Consider the following 19315-nt stretch of genomic DNA (forward strand, 5'->3'; position numbering starts at 1 on the left):
GTGTGTGTGTGAGTGTGCAGTGGCGTGGTGGTTAGCTTCCTGAAGGGGATTAGGTTGAATATATATATATATTTAATCAAAGCCAATTGTATTTTACCAAAATTATCAATGCGATAAGTAGTGCCAAATTATGTCCGTTGTATTATATTACAGTTATGATATCAGATTAGGTGAAGCCTACATATAAGTAGCGAATTTTCTTTAAAATCAAAATAAATTACAAGTCCTATATTCACATCAACAGAATCCTCAATATGCATGGAGATGCTGTCTACGCCCGTGTGTGTGTGTGTGTGTGTATGTGTGTGTCTGTGTATGTGTATGACACCTAGCAAGATGTTCAAGTGCATGTGTACTGTTTCCTTCGTACTGTCTGTCTATTCAATTGTTTTCTTGAGTTGAGGGGCAATTTATCACCGCTCACAACACGGCTGCTTGCAGTGCATTCTCTGCATCTCAAGTGGAAAAAGGAGAGAATAATCCTTTTAAATACAGCACAACATCATGTTCTCCAGTGCTGTACAACGTTGCCAAGTCATGTTAAGTATCCGAAGCGATTCATCTGTCTCTTGACTTCTTAGAAAGTTTCTTGTTTTTGTCCACCAGGTTAACAAACACATGTTGGCGCACATACATATATATACATATATATACATGTACATACATTTATATATATATATAGCTTAAGTGGGAGCAATCGTTGAAAACTAAATGAATCAATTAAAATTAACATTTAATTAGTAAAAATGTAGAGGAGTTCTTGGATGAGAGCAGCGACTGCCGTTAAAAACATTCAACGCCCGGAGACATAAATAATTTTACGACCAAATTGGAAAGAGACAATAAAGCGGAACTAACAGGAACGCAGCAGCAAGCGCATAAAACAAACAACAATATACAACAAACGCAATGCAATGCCTCAAGGAGTAATGATAAATGTGAGCCAAAGAGGCGGCGGCTGAGTAGGTGAGGCCCAATGAGCTTGAGGCTAATAAAAAGCGGTTAAGTGTCAGAAGCGAAACAAAACTGCGCACATTTAAAAATTGACAATGGCTGTGCGAGCGATAAGTAATTAAAAAGCCTCCACGCAGGGGAAAGCACTCTGATATCGGCGTGCTAACAATCAGCCAATGAAAGGGCAAATAAAAACTCATAAAATATGAATGAGAACAGTGCCCAGGCCACAAAGTAGTCAAGAATGAAGTCGTTGTGTGCCCGCCACAATATACCGTATAAAGTGAGGAGTACAAGGTAGCTTCAAGGAGCCACAGTTAAGGACTTGACAAGCAGCCAAACTGAACTGCTAAATAAAACATAAAAACTATGTGACAAAATAAAACAGGCACGCACATAGGGCAGGGACAGCGGAGTCTTTGAAGACGGTAACATTCCACTAAAATTGTCACGAAAATAAAAATAATAGAAATAATAAAAATAACGACAACAACTAAATGTGACACAAAAATGCATATAAAAATTGTACTACACGAGCCAAAGTCAGCAGCACCAGAAATATCAACAGCAAAATGAAAGGCGTGCAAATGAAATGGGGAAGAAAACAAGTCGACAAATAGAATTGTTGTTGTACTAGATTCCACCCAAAAGGCAAGTCTTCAACAGACTGCCAAAGCAGAGATAGAGAAAAAAGGGCGCCAAAGAGGTGAAACTAGGTGAACGCCACACAAAAAATGTACTGCCACAAAAATATAGACGTGTATATGGCGAGTGTGTGCTGTTTATGGGCTGCCTTTTATGTGCTACGAGGCAATTTATAGTTTTGTAGTTACGAGACCTAATGCGCCCTTATCAGTGTACAGGCGGCATAGAATGTGTAGAAGAAGAGCAACAGCAGCACACATAATAAAACATATATTTTTATGATCCGCAGTTGCAACTCTGCAAAGCCATCAAAGGTTTCACATTTGTTGCCATGACTTGTCGATCTTTGTGCAGTAATATAAATCAAATTTGTAGCCAAGTACATTGATGCTCCGAAGCACTGGGAATATAACGAGTAAAGTCAATTTCCATTTATGCATTACTCTCACTTGGTATATTTAACTTTTTATAAATGATGTAATGCATATCGATTTCTCGATATATATAAAATAGTTAAGTAATAAAACTTTTTCTCTACGAAATTTCTCAATTATTTTAATCGATCATAAACTAATTTAACTTAAATATTTTATTTTAACTTAAATATAGATCAAATCAGATGAATGTAATTAAATCTAACGGCAAGTGTATTAAATCTTCGGCGAATTCGACTGTTGCTTGACTGTTCTGGTTCATTTGGTTGCTTCTGATGTGAGCACATTTGTGTCAGGTGCAAACGCACACCGATGTTGAGAGCATTCTGGTATGCAACTGCCTTCAATTTCCTTCTGCTTCCATCCACTTCTGTCTTCCACATCGCCAGCCACGCACTCTCGAAGGTGGTACAAGTGCTATTACAATTTCTATTTTGCTGCTCTTGTTTCCCTTTTTTATTTGCCGTCCTGGCTGCTTGCCGTAAATATTTGTGTGGGAAAAGTCGTCAGTCACATTTTTACCTGCAGCGCTCCACTTCTATAACTCATCACAGGCAAGTTGCAGCCCACAAACTTTAATGCTTGGCACCCAGTGTCCCATTTCGGAGTTTACAACTTCATTTGGCTTTTGCCATTAAATGAATCAGCGACGGCGACAGCACTGCGTATACGTAATCCTTCTTGTGTGGTCAGAAAAATATATAATGCTGGTATCCATATAATCGTCGTATACAAAATTTATTATTTTAATATCGAAATTGTTTTTATTTGTGTTTTTAATTTTGCTGATATTCCCATTAAAAATTGGCAAGCACCTTGTCAATAAAATGCGCATAAAATTCCATAAAATTTGGTAAACACAACACGAAAACATGAAATTCACCCAATTCTCTTAAAAAAGGCGACAGACCATCAGACTAACAATGGTATTAACTTTTGGGCAGGATGGGGACGGGAATTGGAGAATTGTTGCTGCTAAAAAGGCTACAAACAACTTTTTTTCGGTGTGTATAAAATAAGTAAAAGAGAATTGAAACGAAAACAGTTTGCAACAATATAAAAATTGTAAGCGAGAGAAGCGAAAAAAAGTTGCGCAGTTGGGACAAGAACTGAAAGTGATTGGGGATAGAAGCGGGTTCTACGACCTTTGTAGGGACAGCACTCGGCTGGTGTTTATTGGCAACAGTGTTGCTATTTGCGTAAACGACTCGTAAAATTTTATATTGCAGCATTTCATTTTTTTTTTGTGCTGGGCAACACATTTTGTGTTTCTTCAGTTGGGAAAGATGAGGAGATTAAGGCTGAATTGAGTTGCATGTCGTAACGCACTCACCTTGCAAGCAATTTAAAACAGAGCGCAGCCTGCATCATCTAAGAAAGAGATTCGTTTACTTTCCAATTTGCATTGTTATCTATTTAGCAAAATTGACAACTCCTTTGCGTACTTGCAGCTGCATCATTTTAAGCTCACATTTTGCATGAGAAACGAGTCAAGAGAGAGTTTGGAAGATGAGACGTTTCTGCCCCGAGGCAGCACAATATAAAAGTTGCATATTGATTACATTTCACTTGCAGCCAGCTTGTCAATATCAATTCGGTTTATTGAGTAGCATTTGACACCCACACACCAAATGCATTTCAATCTCCCATTGGCTGTTGTTGTCATTCGGCTTAACAGCTTTTCAGCATGTGTAACAAATGTCGAGCCAACGGATAATTGTAATAATTTGATAGTTAAAAACAACGCATATTCATTTCCGACATATACCTTTATTGGACACACACTCTGTAAACATTAAAGTGCATTGATATCGACCATAAATTATTTAGCAGTCGCACAAATATTGTAAAAATAATTTTTATTAAAAAAATAGAATACATTTTTTGTTCAATATATTTTTATTTGTATATTTAATAGACGGATACAAATATTACATATAATATTGCCACATATGCATAACTTTGTATACCCTCTTAGAGGGTATTATAATTTTGTGGTGACATGTGTAACGCATTGGAGAATACCCCATAAATTGTATATATATTCTTGTTCAGCCTCTCTAGCTAAAGCATTTTTTGTTGTTTATATGGACAAGACACTTTTTTTTATACTCTCTGCATGAAACTTGGTATATATTTGCCGCTTTTCATCCACCACTTATAACATATAAAATAAATATAAAAAATATCATTACTGTTCAAAGATTACTTTTAAACAACTGCTTACAAAAAAATATAATACAATTAAAATTGGCTTTAAACTTGATAAGTATAAGAATATTTCCAAACTTCTTAGCCAACATTGTACGCAGATTAACTCCGGTCTATAAGGGTATGTAATCTTCGGCGTGCGAAAGATAGCATTTCTTTCTTGTTGCTGTGCGTCAATTTGTAACAAATCAATTTTAAACATAATTTATTTAGACTTACTTACTCGTATAACAATTTCAATATTCCCATAAAGTGAAGAACGGATTATTCCTACTTAAATTTTTAACATTAATTCAAGTATATTTATCGTATTATCGTATTTTAAATATATGAGTCTAATATAAAATACCATAAGGCTTATAGCAGCGTATCTTCAAGCTGATCACTCGACGTTTTCATTCTTCTTTTTCTATTGTATATTTTGCTGTATGTAATAAAGTGCAGCTGACATTTACAAATTTGCAACTCTCTTTTATAAGCAGTTTGGGGAGAGGCCGCTGTAATTATGAGTGACAGCGTGCCGCTGCTTTTCAAATGGAAAATGCGCAACTGTCATAAAAATCAAATGGCATGTTAAAAACAACAACAAAATAACATGCTAAACAAGTACTTTTTGCTGTAAAAGCAACATTAAGGGCTGCAATTTAAATTGCATTTTGTTTGACGATGTCCCCAATAAGTGGGGCAAACTGTTGAGCTGCTGGCTTGGACCTAATTGCCTAGCAATTTAAACAATCGATTTGTTGCAATGTTGCAGCACCTGCTGTTGCGAATTAAATAATCAAGTGTTGCATCTGCTGATGGAAAATACGTAGAGCAGTTAAATTGGCAATTTCCCCAAATCGTATGCTGTTTATTATAACAACAATTTGGAAAGAAGAGCCGGTGATTTGCCAATATAGTAAAATGAAATAAAATATTTGCTAGAATGACATGAAGTGCCATTCTATTTGCTGATCTTGTTGATGCAAACTGGCAAATGCTTTAAGTTATTGAAAAATGAATTACTCAAAATATTGTGCACATTTCAGTCAATGTTATTTTAAATTTTAAAGTTCTTAAAGCGAATTCCTTTTTCTCAGTCTCTGTCTATATATATCTCTCTTCTCTCCCTCAATCTCACTCTTTCTTCTAAAAGCTGTCTATTTATTATTTTGTTATGGTCTGAACATTATGAAATGCAACCAAAACAAATGACAAAACTTTTGTATTGTTGTTATTGTTGTTGCACTTCCTTTACATTTTATTTTTCATAAATGTGTGTGTGGGGGTTGTGTGGGTTGTGTAATGCTATGTCAATCTTATCATTGCAGCTGTTTGGAAGTGAGAAACAGACTAACACAACCATAGGGAAAGTAAAAACTGGAAAGAGTATATGTGAGTGTGTGTGTGTGTTTGTGTTTGTGTGTTTAGGGGAAGTCTGCCTGGCACAACAATTTCTGGCAGCTGGCGAAATTAAAACTTTGCTGCGGCTTTAATAAATGTATTTTATATGGCGCCCAAAATGTATGCTATGCTTTTTCATTTGTATCGCTTAAATTTTCCAGCGACCCCAATAGACCATTCATTGCATGCACAATTTGTTGGGTGTGAATAGATAAAAATTAATAACGCGATCCTGCAGAAAATGTTATCAAAAGCAAGGCTTGACAAAATAGGATGGAAAAGCTAATGGCGGACTTGTTCACGTACGCTGGCTCGCAAAGTGTGCGTAATTAAAATTTAATTTCGAGTCGAAAATTAGACTATGAAATTCCAATAACATCGCGGCGGCTTTGTGCAAAAAGGAGCAGTGTAGTCGAGTATAAGTAAAATTAAATATGAGCAAAGTAAATTAGTTAAATTTAATGTGAAAATCCTTTGATTAAAACCAGTGAAGTATGTACATTAGCGAGAAACAATGTAAACGGAAGGGGAACTTAATATGAGAGTGGGCGAAATGAAACGGATCCGAGAAGAATATTGCTTTCTGCTGCCCGCGCTGGAATATATTAAATCTATAAGAAGCCCGCACGCATACTCTCATCCAGAAACACAAGACAAACAGGGCGACACATGACAACTTTCCCTTCCCTCACAGCCCCATTGCCAATCTCTCATGTGTCCCTGGACATGGAAGGAATCCCGCTGGTGTGCCTTGAGCAACATGGCATAAATTGTCAGAAGGAAGGCAACGGATTAAGCAGCGATGTTGTTGCTGTTTGTTGCGTATGTTAGAGATGCGTTAATGTTGATAGTAATATCTATGCTAACGATAGTTCAGACCCAACACCTTTCAAAATGTATTTTAATTAATATTTACGTTTATGACAGGGCAAATATTGCGCTAAAATTGTTGACCTGTACAGAATGAGAATGTAGAGGACTATGTTATAAGAAAAACCTGAAAACATAACGAAAGCCATTAGAAATATTACCAATATTCTAAAATGCAATTTTCCATGTATTTTTGAATATTCATAACATAATAACATTGAATTATGAAACAGATTAATGCTGAATTTTTACTGCTTTAAGTCTTGCACAATTTGACCTCATTTCATCTTTGATTTATTAATTTATTTTCATTTATAACGATGATTTATTACTTAATGATATTGGGAAACTTCACATTTATCAAAAATCTATTTATAATTGGATGTAGTTTGACCAACCATTTAACAGAGAATTCTTATTTATGGTACAATTCATACTCTGAGCGCTGTCAGAATTTTTGAAAAATTAACAAACAATCCATTCTGCGATATTGTTTTCCATTCCTCAATCTTTTTTTTTTGTATTCATTTATTTTAATAGCTTTTACCAATAGTTTGCAAGCGTGTAGGTGGCAACACTAACTTTAGCATAATACTACCCGTAAACTTTGACTTAGTGGCAACAGAAACACTTGAATCATTCAAGCCAGCAGCTGCCAAGTGGCGTTGAAGGAAAACCGTTAACTGGAATGCGCTACTGGGCAGCTGAACTTGGTGTTAGCAACCACTGCATAGTGTACACTGTTCCGCCCACCTGCGGCAAGCAGCTCAATTTATTTATACGCATTAAAAACTGATTTATGTGCGGCAAAAGGCGACAGCTCTTCTTGCTGCTCTGCTTTAGCAGCAGCCGCATGAGATGCATCTTTAATTTAGTTGGTCTTCTCACACACATTTACACACTCACAGAAACACACACACACACACACAAGGAGAACACGGCTCGGCGTTTGCCGCAAATGCGTCTTCAATGAATTTCTCACTTGCGCTCAGTGCTCAGTAGAGTAGGAATTGTAACAGTCGGAGGCAACGCATCAGCTGGGCTGCGGTACAATTAATGTGGCATGTGGAGAATGAATCTCTTTAAGTGCGAATGCAGAAAATAAGCTGATTTTACTCGCAGTTAGTGTGCAGCCAGCGGTACATGCTTTAAAACTTCATGAATTTGCCATGAGCGTGGAAAATTTCTGGAAAATGAAACTCACTTCGCAGACTTTCAGCGCACTTAAATCAGTTTTGGGAAAGCGCAATCAAATTTTCTTTGAGATTCTTTTTTATTTTTTTTTGTTTTTGCCTTCAGCCTACATGGCTGCATAGCAACTGTGCACAGCTTTACACCCACACACGGCCACACAACCAAGTCTGTTATCGCATTAACAATTTCCTACTAATTTCGGCATCCAGACGCACACATACACACACACATTCACACACACACACACACGCGCACAAGCTGTATGTATGTTCGCCATGAAGTAGGAAATATAATTAAATTGCGTGCCTCAGCGACACTGCTTGGATGGCTTGCGGATATGTATAATCTCTCGGGCAGACGATGAAGTAAACTATACATAATAACAAATAATTTCATTAAAAAAGAGTCGAGCTAGCAACTACCAACAGAACCGATTCCAGCAGCAATAAACTAGTCAACGGAGCATAAAAATCCAGCTGAAGGCGAATAATTCCCACTTGTATTTAAGTAATTATGCAAGCGAAATCCCTAAGCTGCCAAAAAAAAACAAAAAATGAGCAAAAACGAAACCATCCAGAACAACAAACTCGTGTGATGGCTGTGTTTTTTGTTTGTTTGTCTCCAGCTGTGTTTGTCTTCACGCAGAGCAATCAAATGTGCGTTATATTTATACCCAAATATCTGTGCTGAGTTGGAGTGTAATCAGCGCAATATCTGTATAGAGCAAAATCTTTATATTACATACTTATATATATATATATATATATATATATATATATATATATATATAATACATATATATACATGCTCTTCACTCATTTATTTGCTTCAGCTGGTTACCGCCTGCAGGGTATTAGAGTGGGTCTAAGCCGCTTTGCCAGCACTTGTACGCGTCTTACTTGTAAACGAGATTTGGAGAGGATTGAAGAGGGACTCTATTGAGTTGTTAGTGCATAAATAAACTCCATTGGGATATTTGTATTTAGCACGGAAAAACAAAATCTGAGTAGATGTTTTATTTGTTTTTACGATAGACAGAAAGGCAGAGAGAGAGAGAGAGAAAGAGAGAGAGAGAGAGGGAGAGAGAGAGAGTTTAAGGACGGTTGTGTCAACTGTTTTAAATATAGTACAAATTTAAAATTCCAGAAAGTACAAAAAAATAGTTTTATTTTTATTTTATTGAAAATATCAAACAATTAAAATTAACGCATCGATTTATTTAATTCTTTAAATATTATAGAAGAAATTTAAAATTGCACAAAAGAAAAAGTAGACAAAATAATTTTCGAAATTATCCTCGAAAAGAAGCACATTAAAAGACTTAAAACAATAGCATTACGGAACATCTGTGAATGATATCATGCAACCACATAAATGTAATTTGGGCAAGTATTTCCACGTAATGTGTCGATTGACGTTTGACAGTTAAACTGTTTGAAAGGGCCATCGCTTTACGTGTGCACTCCATCAACATAAATCACTCATACGTCACGTTAAACACGCTCTAAGTCCAGAATGACGGCGCATTTAGCATCGGGATGGATGGGGGAAGACCCCCCACTGCTGGCAGACATGGCCATAAATTAATTAAAGCTGCCACATAAAGGAGGCAAGTCGAGAATTGGGATCGTGTAAGCTGCAATTAAACTGTAAACGCGAAATGCGAACATTGGCAATGGCCGTGGCAGCGGGCAACAGCAAATTACAACCATTTACAATTAATTTGAACAACACTTGCCATGCAAATTGCGTGCCATGCCTCATAATTTCGAACGGTCACACACACATACTCCTACACAAACAAGCACACACACACACAGAAACATTCTCTGGGCCAAAGTCAACGTGGGTATTTAAAAAGGGCAACGTGCAAACACTCAATTAGCATATCAATAAATCAAGAAAAAGTGTTCCCTGTGCTGAAGTTAAGTCCTCCACCCTTCCTCTGCCTCTTTGGGTTCGCCTCCTGCTGGTAATCAAAATTTAGTTAACAACGCCAAACAATTTATTAACTTAGCTCCAACGCCGCTACTTGCCTGCCTCAAAGGTCTGACGCTGACCTTGTGCTCTTTGTGGGCTATCGTTGCGTATACGTGATGTTTGCGTGCCAACAATATTAATCATGGCCAGAGCGACGGCGTCATCGATGTCCTGCTGCTGCTGGCCTTGTATATTGATATTGTACCTATATGACCTAGGTGGCCCGAAAGTGTTTGTTTGATTGAAGCGCCCATAAATTTGTAGGTGTCCATTGTGAATAGTTCAATTTGTTTCAGGTCGAGCTGACTGCCAATTAAAATGTTGCCAAAAGCCAACCAGAACTGTTAGAGCTGTCTGTCTGTCTGTCTGTCCATCTGTCTGCTGGGCAGTCAAATGTAAATGGTACGCATACTAATTGGCCACTTTGATGATTTCATTTATTTTAATTGGCAAAAGTAATGCAAAGTGCGTGCGACGTCCATGAAATGGTCGCCACATCCGGAATCATTCAATTAAACGTTGATAAACTTCAAATGTGTTGACAGTCGCTGTTTCATTCTGACAATGCAGCAATCACTTCAAATAGCGCTCCTAACACTTGTAAGTTAGCAAATTTATTCCTTTATATTTGACTTACTTAATAATTATTGCAATCTTAAAATAAATTAGTACCAGCTCGCAAAAAATTTAATTGAATTAATTAAATGCTGAAGGTGATTTTAGAAATTTTTAATTTTAAAAACTATCACCGCCAGCAGCTGCCTAAAATTCGAAGAATCTTATGTAAAAAAAGCTTGTTCCAGTTTTGCAAATGTCTAAGCTGCATATCAATGTGATAGCTTAAGTTGATTCCTTGCTCCTAACTCGAAATTTTTCAGTTGTCGCACTTTTTGTTTGTTGTTGATGGCGAGCTAAGTTGCAAGGATATGCGCGTGAATGCGACAGTAAGTGGGAAACATACACACACACACATACACACCTCTAAAAACGACAATTTATTAAAACAACCAAATTCTCGGCAGCGTCTTTCCGCCACTTGCTGTCAGCTGACGCGTCCCAGTCTCGATACGGGCAACGAAGATTGTCGCGCTGAACTGAAGTTGCCACAAAAGCGACGCTTTTCATTTGTCGAGCAGTATACCATCAACATGGTAAGCTGTGTGTAGGAGCATACCCTGCCAAAATCAACTAAAGAAATACTTTGAATTGTGCTTAGTGCGTGGAGGAGTGCAACTTTATTGGCTCTGGCTATATAGACGTGGATCCACCCTATCGCCTGGATATTGGTCGGATAAGGACGAACTTGAAGAGCACTCTGCCAGAGCCGCAGGCCACAAGTGTGCCATTTATGGTCAAGGCCTACACCAAGTGCGAAGTTTTTCGTGAGTGAGCTCGATGCTGATTCGATGGATTATAAAACGCTTTGACATCTTGCTTGCAGTCGAGCTGCACGGAACGCACTTTGCGCTGCATCTACCGGAACTTGAGTTCATCAAGAACCCGTGCAAACCCTTCTCGCTGCACATCACCATCTGTGTGCGCATGCACGCGATGCAAAAATGCCCCAAGGAGTTCTACGCGAACAGCGCCCAATGCCAAATGGCTCAAAAGTATTTCACGCAGTGCATGGACGACATTGAAACCAGTGTAGGATAGGGTGTCGACTCTTGCACACAGCTTGCACCCAGTCAACACACCTTTCGAACGGAAAGCAGCCAAAAGGCGATACGTGTAAATGAAATGTAAAAAAGTTCACAAAATTCTGCAGGCATACATATAAATTCGTGTTGCACTAGCACAAAAAGCACTACAAAAATACAGCGCTTGGAAAATAAAAGAACTAAAGTCATAAAAGTCATAGATGAAATATGGCAATTTGACTTTGACGCTCTCTGTGTGGGTTAGATTTTTGAGTGTGTGTATGTGCGTGTGCGTGTGCGTGTGTGTGTGAGTGTGAGTGTGTTTGCCGAATTCACATGCTGAAATGTCAAAACTGCAAATTGAATCACACACACATACACATGTGCTCGCATGTCAATGTCCGCTGCTGCTGACTTTGCATACTCCGTCTGCTCCTTCAAACTTCCAAGCGTTTTGGCACTTTTTTCCTAGCTTTTTTCTATATTCTTTTTTCTCACATCTCTGGAGCCGAGTCAGCAGTAAAAGTTGACTGGTGTTGGTGTCCGTGGGTGTGTGTGTGGGTGTGTGTGTCACAGGATGTGTTATGCAACTGAAGCAAAGGCAAATTTATGTGTTAGTCCAGTGCCTTTCAGCGTCTGCCAAACAGACAGACAGCAGGGTGACTCACCCAATCTTCATTGCAGGCCCTGCAGCGTCAGGTTTAATGGAATTTACTTGTATCGTCCCTTAAGGCATCGAATGAATGCCGGCTTCCTGTTTGTGCCTTAAAACAATTATTATATTATAGTGGTTGCTACAAAATTTGAATATTCTCAGATTAGAAATTTTTCGAAATCGAAATAAAATATTACATAAGTTGTTGTTGTTTTGTATATGAAATATAAAATTCTTCTATTGAAATAACAAAAAGTTACACTAAATTGCTTAATTAAATACAAGAATTTCAAAACTAATATTTGTTTAAGAAAATCAAAATCATTAAATGAATTTAAAAATGAAAGCCTTTTGATTTTAGACTGACCACTATACTAAATATCTATCCGACTCTCTTTTCTCAGTCTTGGCACTTTCTCTCTCTCTCTCACACACTTTCTCTCTCTCTCTCTCTCTCTCTGTCTCATGCTCTACTATGAAGAGTCTTTTCTATTTCTTTAGCTTTGAGTTTACTTTGCTGTGATTTGCATTTTTCTCGTTGCTGCTTCTGCTCTTTTGCCTGGCAATCAAAGTGCTTTTGCATTTTTCTTTAATTACGCCCTAGAGTCAAATTAAAACCAAATGATAGCCATGATACACACATACATACGAACACACAGATACACACACACACAGATACACACCCACACACTCAAGCAAGGGCTCACAGCAATTTTGTAGCCTTTCCATTTGCGGCTTTGTAAGTTTTACAGTTTACTTAGTCAAATCAAAGCGCACGTTTGGCCAGCTTTCAAGAAAATTGTTTTCATAGACAATGTCCGGCGAAGACGGCCCAGCCCGTCTGCAGTCTGCCACAGTCTGGCAGATGTGCTGCAAGAATCTACAGCCTTTTGCATGGAAGCTACTCAAGTGTCTAATGACCACTAGGTATTGCCCATTTTTGTGCTAGCTAATTAGTTCAGATTGGCGCTACAGTGCCAACTTACCTCCCTTCTCTATCTCTCTCATCCAACACATATACGCCTTGCCCTGCTGTGGTGCCCATGCTATGGGACTGCGGCAAGTAAAAGGCGTCGAGTGTTCGCAATTAAAATAAAAATCATAAAAAAAAAAAATATTTAAAAAAAAACACCTTCAGGCAAGTTGCACGTGTCTGGCAGTATTCTGGCAGCTTAGAGATGGCTGCGTGTTAGATATTTTCAACACGAATACCATTTCAATTTTAATATCACGATTTTTTGCTAAACATTTTCTTATTTGTATTTTGTAATCCATATTTGAATTCTGAAAAGAGAATTTTGTGTTCTTTAATGATGTAATGATGAATTTAATGATGTAAAAGTGTGATTCAAATTTTGTTTAATAAATTTGGCTTGCCTTTTTATTTGATTAATCTTTAAGTTCGTTTGTCATTTTGTCCATATTTAATATTTTCTTATTTAAGAAAAAGTTAACTTTTTATTTAATCGACTTAATTACAAGGATTTCAAATAGAATGAGTTTAAACATCAAGCATAAAGTATTTAATTTGTTTGCTCTGCATTTCATTTTAATATGCCTGGTTTTATGTCATGTTGACGTGCCGACGTATTAAATTCTGATTTTTATTCACGAAAAATAAAAAATAAATCCCTCTGCATCCAGTTTTGTAGCTCTACTGTACCGTCTGTCATACTCCTGGGGCGGTCAGGGGGCAAGGAAGCTGCATAATTCATGCAACCACTGCCAACAATAACAAGTTGGCTGGCTGCCTGCCTGCTTGCCAGCCTGGCTAGTGGTTGTGGGTGGAGTTGGGCACACAGCGGGGGGTTGCATGCAATCAAAATTATTATAATTGCGACGCGTTCGCCATTGTGCGACAACAATGACTTCCGCTTCCGTGCTGAAATTTGCTTGTCTCTCCTGTCCTGTTCACAGTTGTAGCTTTTGTTGTTGTTATTGTGCTTGTGTGCTTGTTCTTGAATATGCGACGCCTGCATCTGCATTGTTTTTAGGCAGGTCGTACAACAATACAGATAGAAGAGCATAAGCGACACATTAAGTGCCTGCAAAAGACGCGCTCAACGAAAAGTGAGCAACGCCCTCTTCCCAAGGGGCTAAGGGTTGCAATGGGGGAGAAGTGGTTGTCGGTGGAGGGAGGGGGATGGAGGGGATTCTGGCGAGACAGCGGCTAACGTGCTCAAGTGGTGAATAGCTAAGGAAGATGTTCATGTCTAGGGGATATAAAGGTATTCGTGTGTGGGTTTTGTCAGTGTGTGTAACAAGTGTAAGCTGCAATTTTAATTTGGGCGACAAGTACACATAAAGGGAGAAGCATAAGAAGAAGCTGAAGTTTGCATATCTGACTTATCTGTCTGTGCAACTACATGCAGCCAAACAAAAACTCTGATTAGCTTAACTTTGACAAACATTCATTATTACATAGATGACACAACCTTTTGAGTAGCTTGACAGGCCTGTAAACTGCTCAATTTAATACACGCACACACCCACACACACACAGACCGCATCAATCAAAATGTTAAGTCAAATTCAAAGCACAAGAAAGAGCAAAAGTCTAGAACACTTTGTCTTCTTGGCAGGCAGCTAATGACATAATTCGATTTGTGTTATACGAAATATTTGCCTTGAGTACTTGGTATTATTATGATTATCACCATCATAACTTTAACTAAGTGCATTAATTGGAGCAAAGTGTTGCTAACAAGCTGCTTCTCCCCTTCCCTCCGATCAGCCAGCTAGTATAATATGCCAATATGCCAGCCTATGGTTCGAGAAGATAATTAAGTGCAATTTAATCAGTTTAATTAATAAGCAAGAAAGTTGTTAGTCTGCTTGTTAAAGTAAATACACACAATCAGAACGGAAGAGAGGGGAAAAGATATACAAATAGAACAGACAATAATAACAATGTTTGTCTTTGCAGGAATGAATACAATTGCGAATAGAAGACCTTATTATTTAAGCGAAGCATGATGGGGAGTCCGTATTTGTGCTGTGTTATTTGTATTCAGCCAAATTCAAACTCCCCGGAAGATATTTGACACATGAAGAGACAATTTTAATGATAGAAAATAATATAAGCGGCACAAAATATGACACTTTAAATTTAAAGAAGAAAAACATTTGAGATTCAATTTCAAATGTGTACAATTTCTTTAGAAAAAATGATGGTGGGCTTTTATATCTTCCCGATCTACTTTGTATATTTAATTTTTTTAATACAAAGAAGAAAGAGAGAACATTAAATATATATATATTTTACATATATTTTTACATTTAATTAATTCATTTCCCTTTTTAATTTGAATCTTTTAGCTAATTATTAATATTTCCACTTTTAATAAAATTTATACTATGCTCTGCTAAACATTTCATAGGCACAATCATTCAGAATATTATAGCGATTATATTAATATATCTGCAAGATTATTGCAGAGATAATTTTTCTTTCCTCGCAATAAATGGTTTATTTTTACCACTCAAATCTGTGCCTTAGCCACACTGTTATCATGCATCGGGGCTGGAGGCATTTGTTGCATCAGATGTCAAACATTAATGGCACCTAAACCAGGCAGATCTGAGATATATATTTTAATTAATTGTTATTACGCTTATCTAGCCAACAACCAACCCCCGATCCACCCTTTTTGCTTGGCATATTAGCTATGCTTCGTGCTGTTGGCGTTTTTAATTGTTACGCATACGCCAGGTGAACTGGTCCGTGACACAGGGAAAAGCCCTTTGCATATTAATGTCGACACGGCATGTGAATGTGCGTGTATGTGTGTGTGTGTGTGTGTGTATGTTTGTGTGTGCCACTTGTGTGTGTGTTTTTAGCTATTTGCATGGCGCTTTGCGTGCCTTTGACACTGGCTTTAGCGCCACATCGCTACCTGTCGACATCCAATTTCATTGGGTGTCGGATTTTCACAGCACGCCCATTTTTCATATTTGTGGGACATTGCCTGCCTGCCTGCCTGCCTATCGCTGTGTCGAGTTTTAATTTCTCAATTGCATTATATATGACTATGCCAGCTAATCGATACATATATATGTACATATATAAACACATATAAAACTAATGGTCAAGTGGGGCACAGCATGGCGAAGAAGGTGCTATATAATATATGGAAATAACATATAAACCAGAGCCACGGCATTAATCCAAAGTGGCCACTTGACAGGCATATGAATACAAGGCACACTCACACACATGTACACACACACACACACACACACTCGCGAAGCTGTTTGGAGAGTGACACAACAGGCAGAAATATTACAATACGAGGGCACAATACAATAAATCAGCGAGCTGTGTTCACAGCTACAAAATAAATGCATAAATTTCAAGTGCCAAACAATAACAGCAATAACAACAACAGCAATAATAATGGGCAACTCTGAGCAAGGGCGTTACAAACCATTTCATATGCTAGTCAATGAGCTATGAAAGTATGGTAAATATTAAAAAAGAAAATGACCAACGAATGCTTAATACTCTAACAGACTAGTTCACATATTACGATGTCCAATATGTAGACTTTAAGCTGTGACTTTTTGTAGGGTATGCAGTAGTCACTATCAGACTCAAGTTTTCTATTCGAAAGATTAATATCTTCAAATTGTTGAAGTGCTTAAGCTGAGAAAATATTTAAGAAATATTTTCACAAATTAGAAATTTCGTTGTACAATTAAAATTTTAAAATATTAATATTTCCCAATGAGCAATATATTGATTTTTAGTCTAAAGTTTAATTTTTGGGAAAAATGTCAATTTGAGATATGTTCATCCTGGAAATCCACCCATCGGCGAATTAAAAATAGCTCAAAAATAGACTGGTAGATGGATATTGCCCGAAATCAATATACACTGGTTTGCATTTGCTAACAGCATATACAAATCTTATGCAATCATAACGACAACTGCCTGTGGATCAGTAGGTCTACTTTCTGTTTCACTTTATAAATCACATTTTTCGAAAGAGAAGGTTGATTTTGCCGCACGTGTCAGCTCGACGCGTAAGACTTCAAGTTTAAAAATAGAGATATATTTATAACTAAAGCATTGTGGGGGTCAAACACTGTCATGTGCTGGGACTGGCGTCTTCAATTACGCAAACGGATGCAAACGTATGGAGATGCCAGAGGCACATTACGTATACGCACTATTGACACAAACACTTCAGAACTCTGGGGGCGAACAACTTAATGCGCGTGTGAAGTGGTATGGAGTAGTATGGCTTATAAAATATGAATAACAACAAGAACAGCAGCACACACATAAGATAAATAAAGTGCCCGGGATTGGTGGATGCAGAAGCAAAGCGTATAAATCTGTTGAATATCAAATAACAATCACTTGGCAAGCTAAATATATCATTATGCTTAAGTAGGTGGCCGTATAACTGGTTTGGAGGCAGCGACACATAGCCACAAGGATAACACAAGGATACCATTTAAGCTTAACACGCACACACACACACACACACACACACAGCTGTGTTGGGACTTCAGACCTTAACATTTTGCGCGATTGCTTTACTGATGTTCTCGATGTGATGTTGTTGCTTATGTTTCTTTTGTTGTTTTTGGGTGTGTCTGGTTCGCCTTTTTTGTGTACCAGCAAACGAGTATTCCCCTGTTATAATCCCCATGGCTTGCATGTTTGCTTAGCACCTACTCACCGTGTGTGGGCTGTGTAAGGGTCGCGTGTGTGTGTAGGGGATTTGGGTAAATTATGTTGTTGTTGCTGCTGCTGCTGCTGCTGTTCGCTTCTACTATGATATGAATTTAAAAAAATTACAAATCATCGTCCATATTTGATTTGCATAGATTTTTTTATTATATTTTTGTCGTACCTTCAGCCAATACGCCAATACGTCTTGAAACTCATGTATGCGCTTGTGTGTGAGTGTGGGGGTTGTGCCTGCGGATTTAGCTCGTTTGTATTTTAGAGCATTGCACAAGAGATTCACAAATTGCTTTCATTGATTGCCGACAAAGCAAGGAGCATGGATGTCTCAAAAGGCTACATGGAGGGGTGGTGCTGCTAGGGGTAGGTCTGATGTAGAGATGAGCGCGCTTTGCTTTTCTTTAGCACACGACACGAGCACCTATCAAACATCGCAAACACTCAAAATTTACGCGCTTGCTATTGCAAATATATACATTTTTTCTTGATGTAGCCATTATTCAGATCAGTTTCTATGATAAAAATCGAAAAGTTTTCCTATAAAGAAGATATATAAAATGGCAGAATGATTAAGTCGTCCAATTATAAACTTAAACTAATGGAAAGTCAGATAATTATGTATGATCTCATGAACACTGGCAAGTTTCAATGTCTGTCTCAAAATAAGAAATTAAAAAACCTTATCTTTTCTAACATACCTATGAATATAAGAAATTTGTTTTGCTGGCTTTGCAATACATTTTCTGGCTTTTCTTTACTACAAAAACCAATTAGTTTCAATATTTCTTGAGCATATATCTTAATTATAAATTCGAATATAATCAGCACTTTCAGATAATAAAACATTGTGTTGACATTAAGCATAGTCCTCATATTGCTGACTTAACTCAAGCTGTGCAAATCGTTTCACGAAATAAAGTATAACATGCGCTCAGCTCTAGTCTAATGTATGAATTCACACTGGGATTTGTCTTAAATTGTCTTTTGCCACAAGCAGGATGGTCGAGGAGAGAGAGAGCGAGCACAGCTGGTTGCTGCCCTGAAGCACACGTCGCGTATGAGTAACGTAGTTCGACAAACACTTTGGCAGCTGCTTTATGGCCCCATACAGCCATAGCCAAAACAGACCAGCTGCAGCTAAGAGGCTGGCAGTTGACCCGTTTTCAACACTTGCAGCCGTATTGCGCCAGCGGTTTTCGTTGCTGCTGCTGCTGCTGCTACTGCTGTTTGTAGCATGCCGCGGACATCTATGTGAAATTATTATGCTGCAATGCATCATCGAAAGCAAGCAGCAGCTGTACCAGACGAATCTGTTGCTGACATGTTCAAGGAGCAACAGCAGCGAAAAGAGCAGCACAAATATGTTTAATGCGAACCCAGTTTAAAAGTATTTAAGCTCTAAACAATTGAAAGTTAGAAAAAAACGAAGCGAAAAATGAAAAGCGCGTATACGCAATACGCCAGCAAAGGGGCGTGAGGGGCAGTGCGGGGAATGACGGACATGCTGCTAGAGTAATTGTTATCCTTGTTGGCTGTGCGCAGGCACGTCGCACACTCGAAAACGTGGAACGTCGAACTGAACACCAGAGACGAGGGAGCGCAAACACCACTTGAGTGTAGCACACAGCGGCAGGCTGGCAAGATTCAG

The 19315-nt window shown here is 38.0% G+C and overlaps 2 protein-coding genes across 3 annotated transcripts in view; both read left to right on the plus strand.

Annotated features, from left to right (window-relative positions):
- LOC6568360 (hemicentin-2) overlaps positions 1-19315 on the plus strand; it is a 79885-nt gene that overhangs the window by 28167 nt on the left and 32403 nt on the right. The window lies entirely within an intron of this gene.
- LOC6568362 lies at positions 10239-11330 on the plus strand. The gene is made up of 5 exons (XM_032740420.1): positions 10239-10274; positions 10553-10618; positions 10697-10825; positions 10891-11056; positions 11116-11330. The coding sequence occupies exons 1-5, from the start codon at positions 10239-10241 to the stop codon at positions 11328-11330; spliced, it is 612 nt and encodes a 203-aa protein (XP_032596311.1).

The sequence above is a fragment of the Drosophila grimshawi genome, unplaced genomic scaffold (genome assembly GCF_018153295.1).
Source record: "Drosophila grimshawi isolate 15287-2541.00 unplaced genomic scaffold, ASM1815329v1 contig_311, whole genome shotgun sequence".
In the NCBI taxonomy this organism is placed as follows: Eukaryota; Metazoa; Arthropoda; class Insecta; order Diptera; family Drosophilidae; genus Drosophila; species Drosophila grimshawi.

What these genes read in the sequence shown, in the direction of transcription:
- LOC6568362 (XM_032740420.1), top strand. Translation starts at nt 10,239, where the DNA reads ATGCAGCAATCACTTCAAATAGCGCTCCTAACACTT. An exon ending in ATATGCGCGTGAATGCGACA is followed by an intron (nt 10,619 to 10,696) that starts GTAAGTGGGAAA and finishes AATTCTCGGCAG; the next exon opens with CGTCTTTCCGCCACTTGCTG. An exon ending in AGCAGTATACCATCAACATG is followed by an intron (nt 10,826 to 10,890) that starts GTAAGCTGTGTG and finishes AATTGTGCTTAG; the next exon opens with TGCGTGGAGGAGTGCAACTT.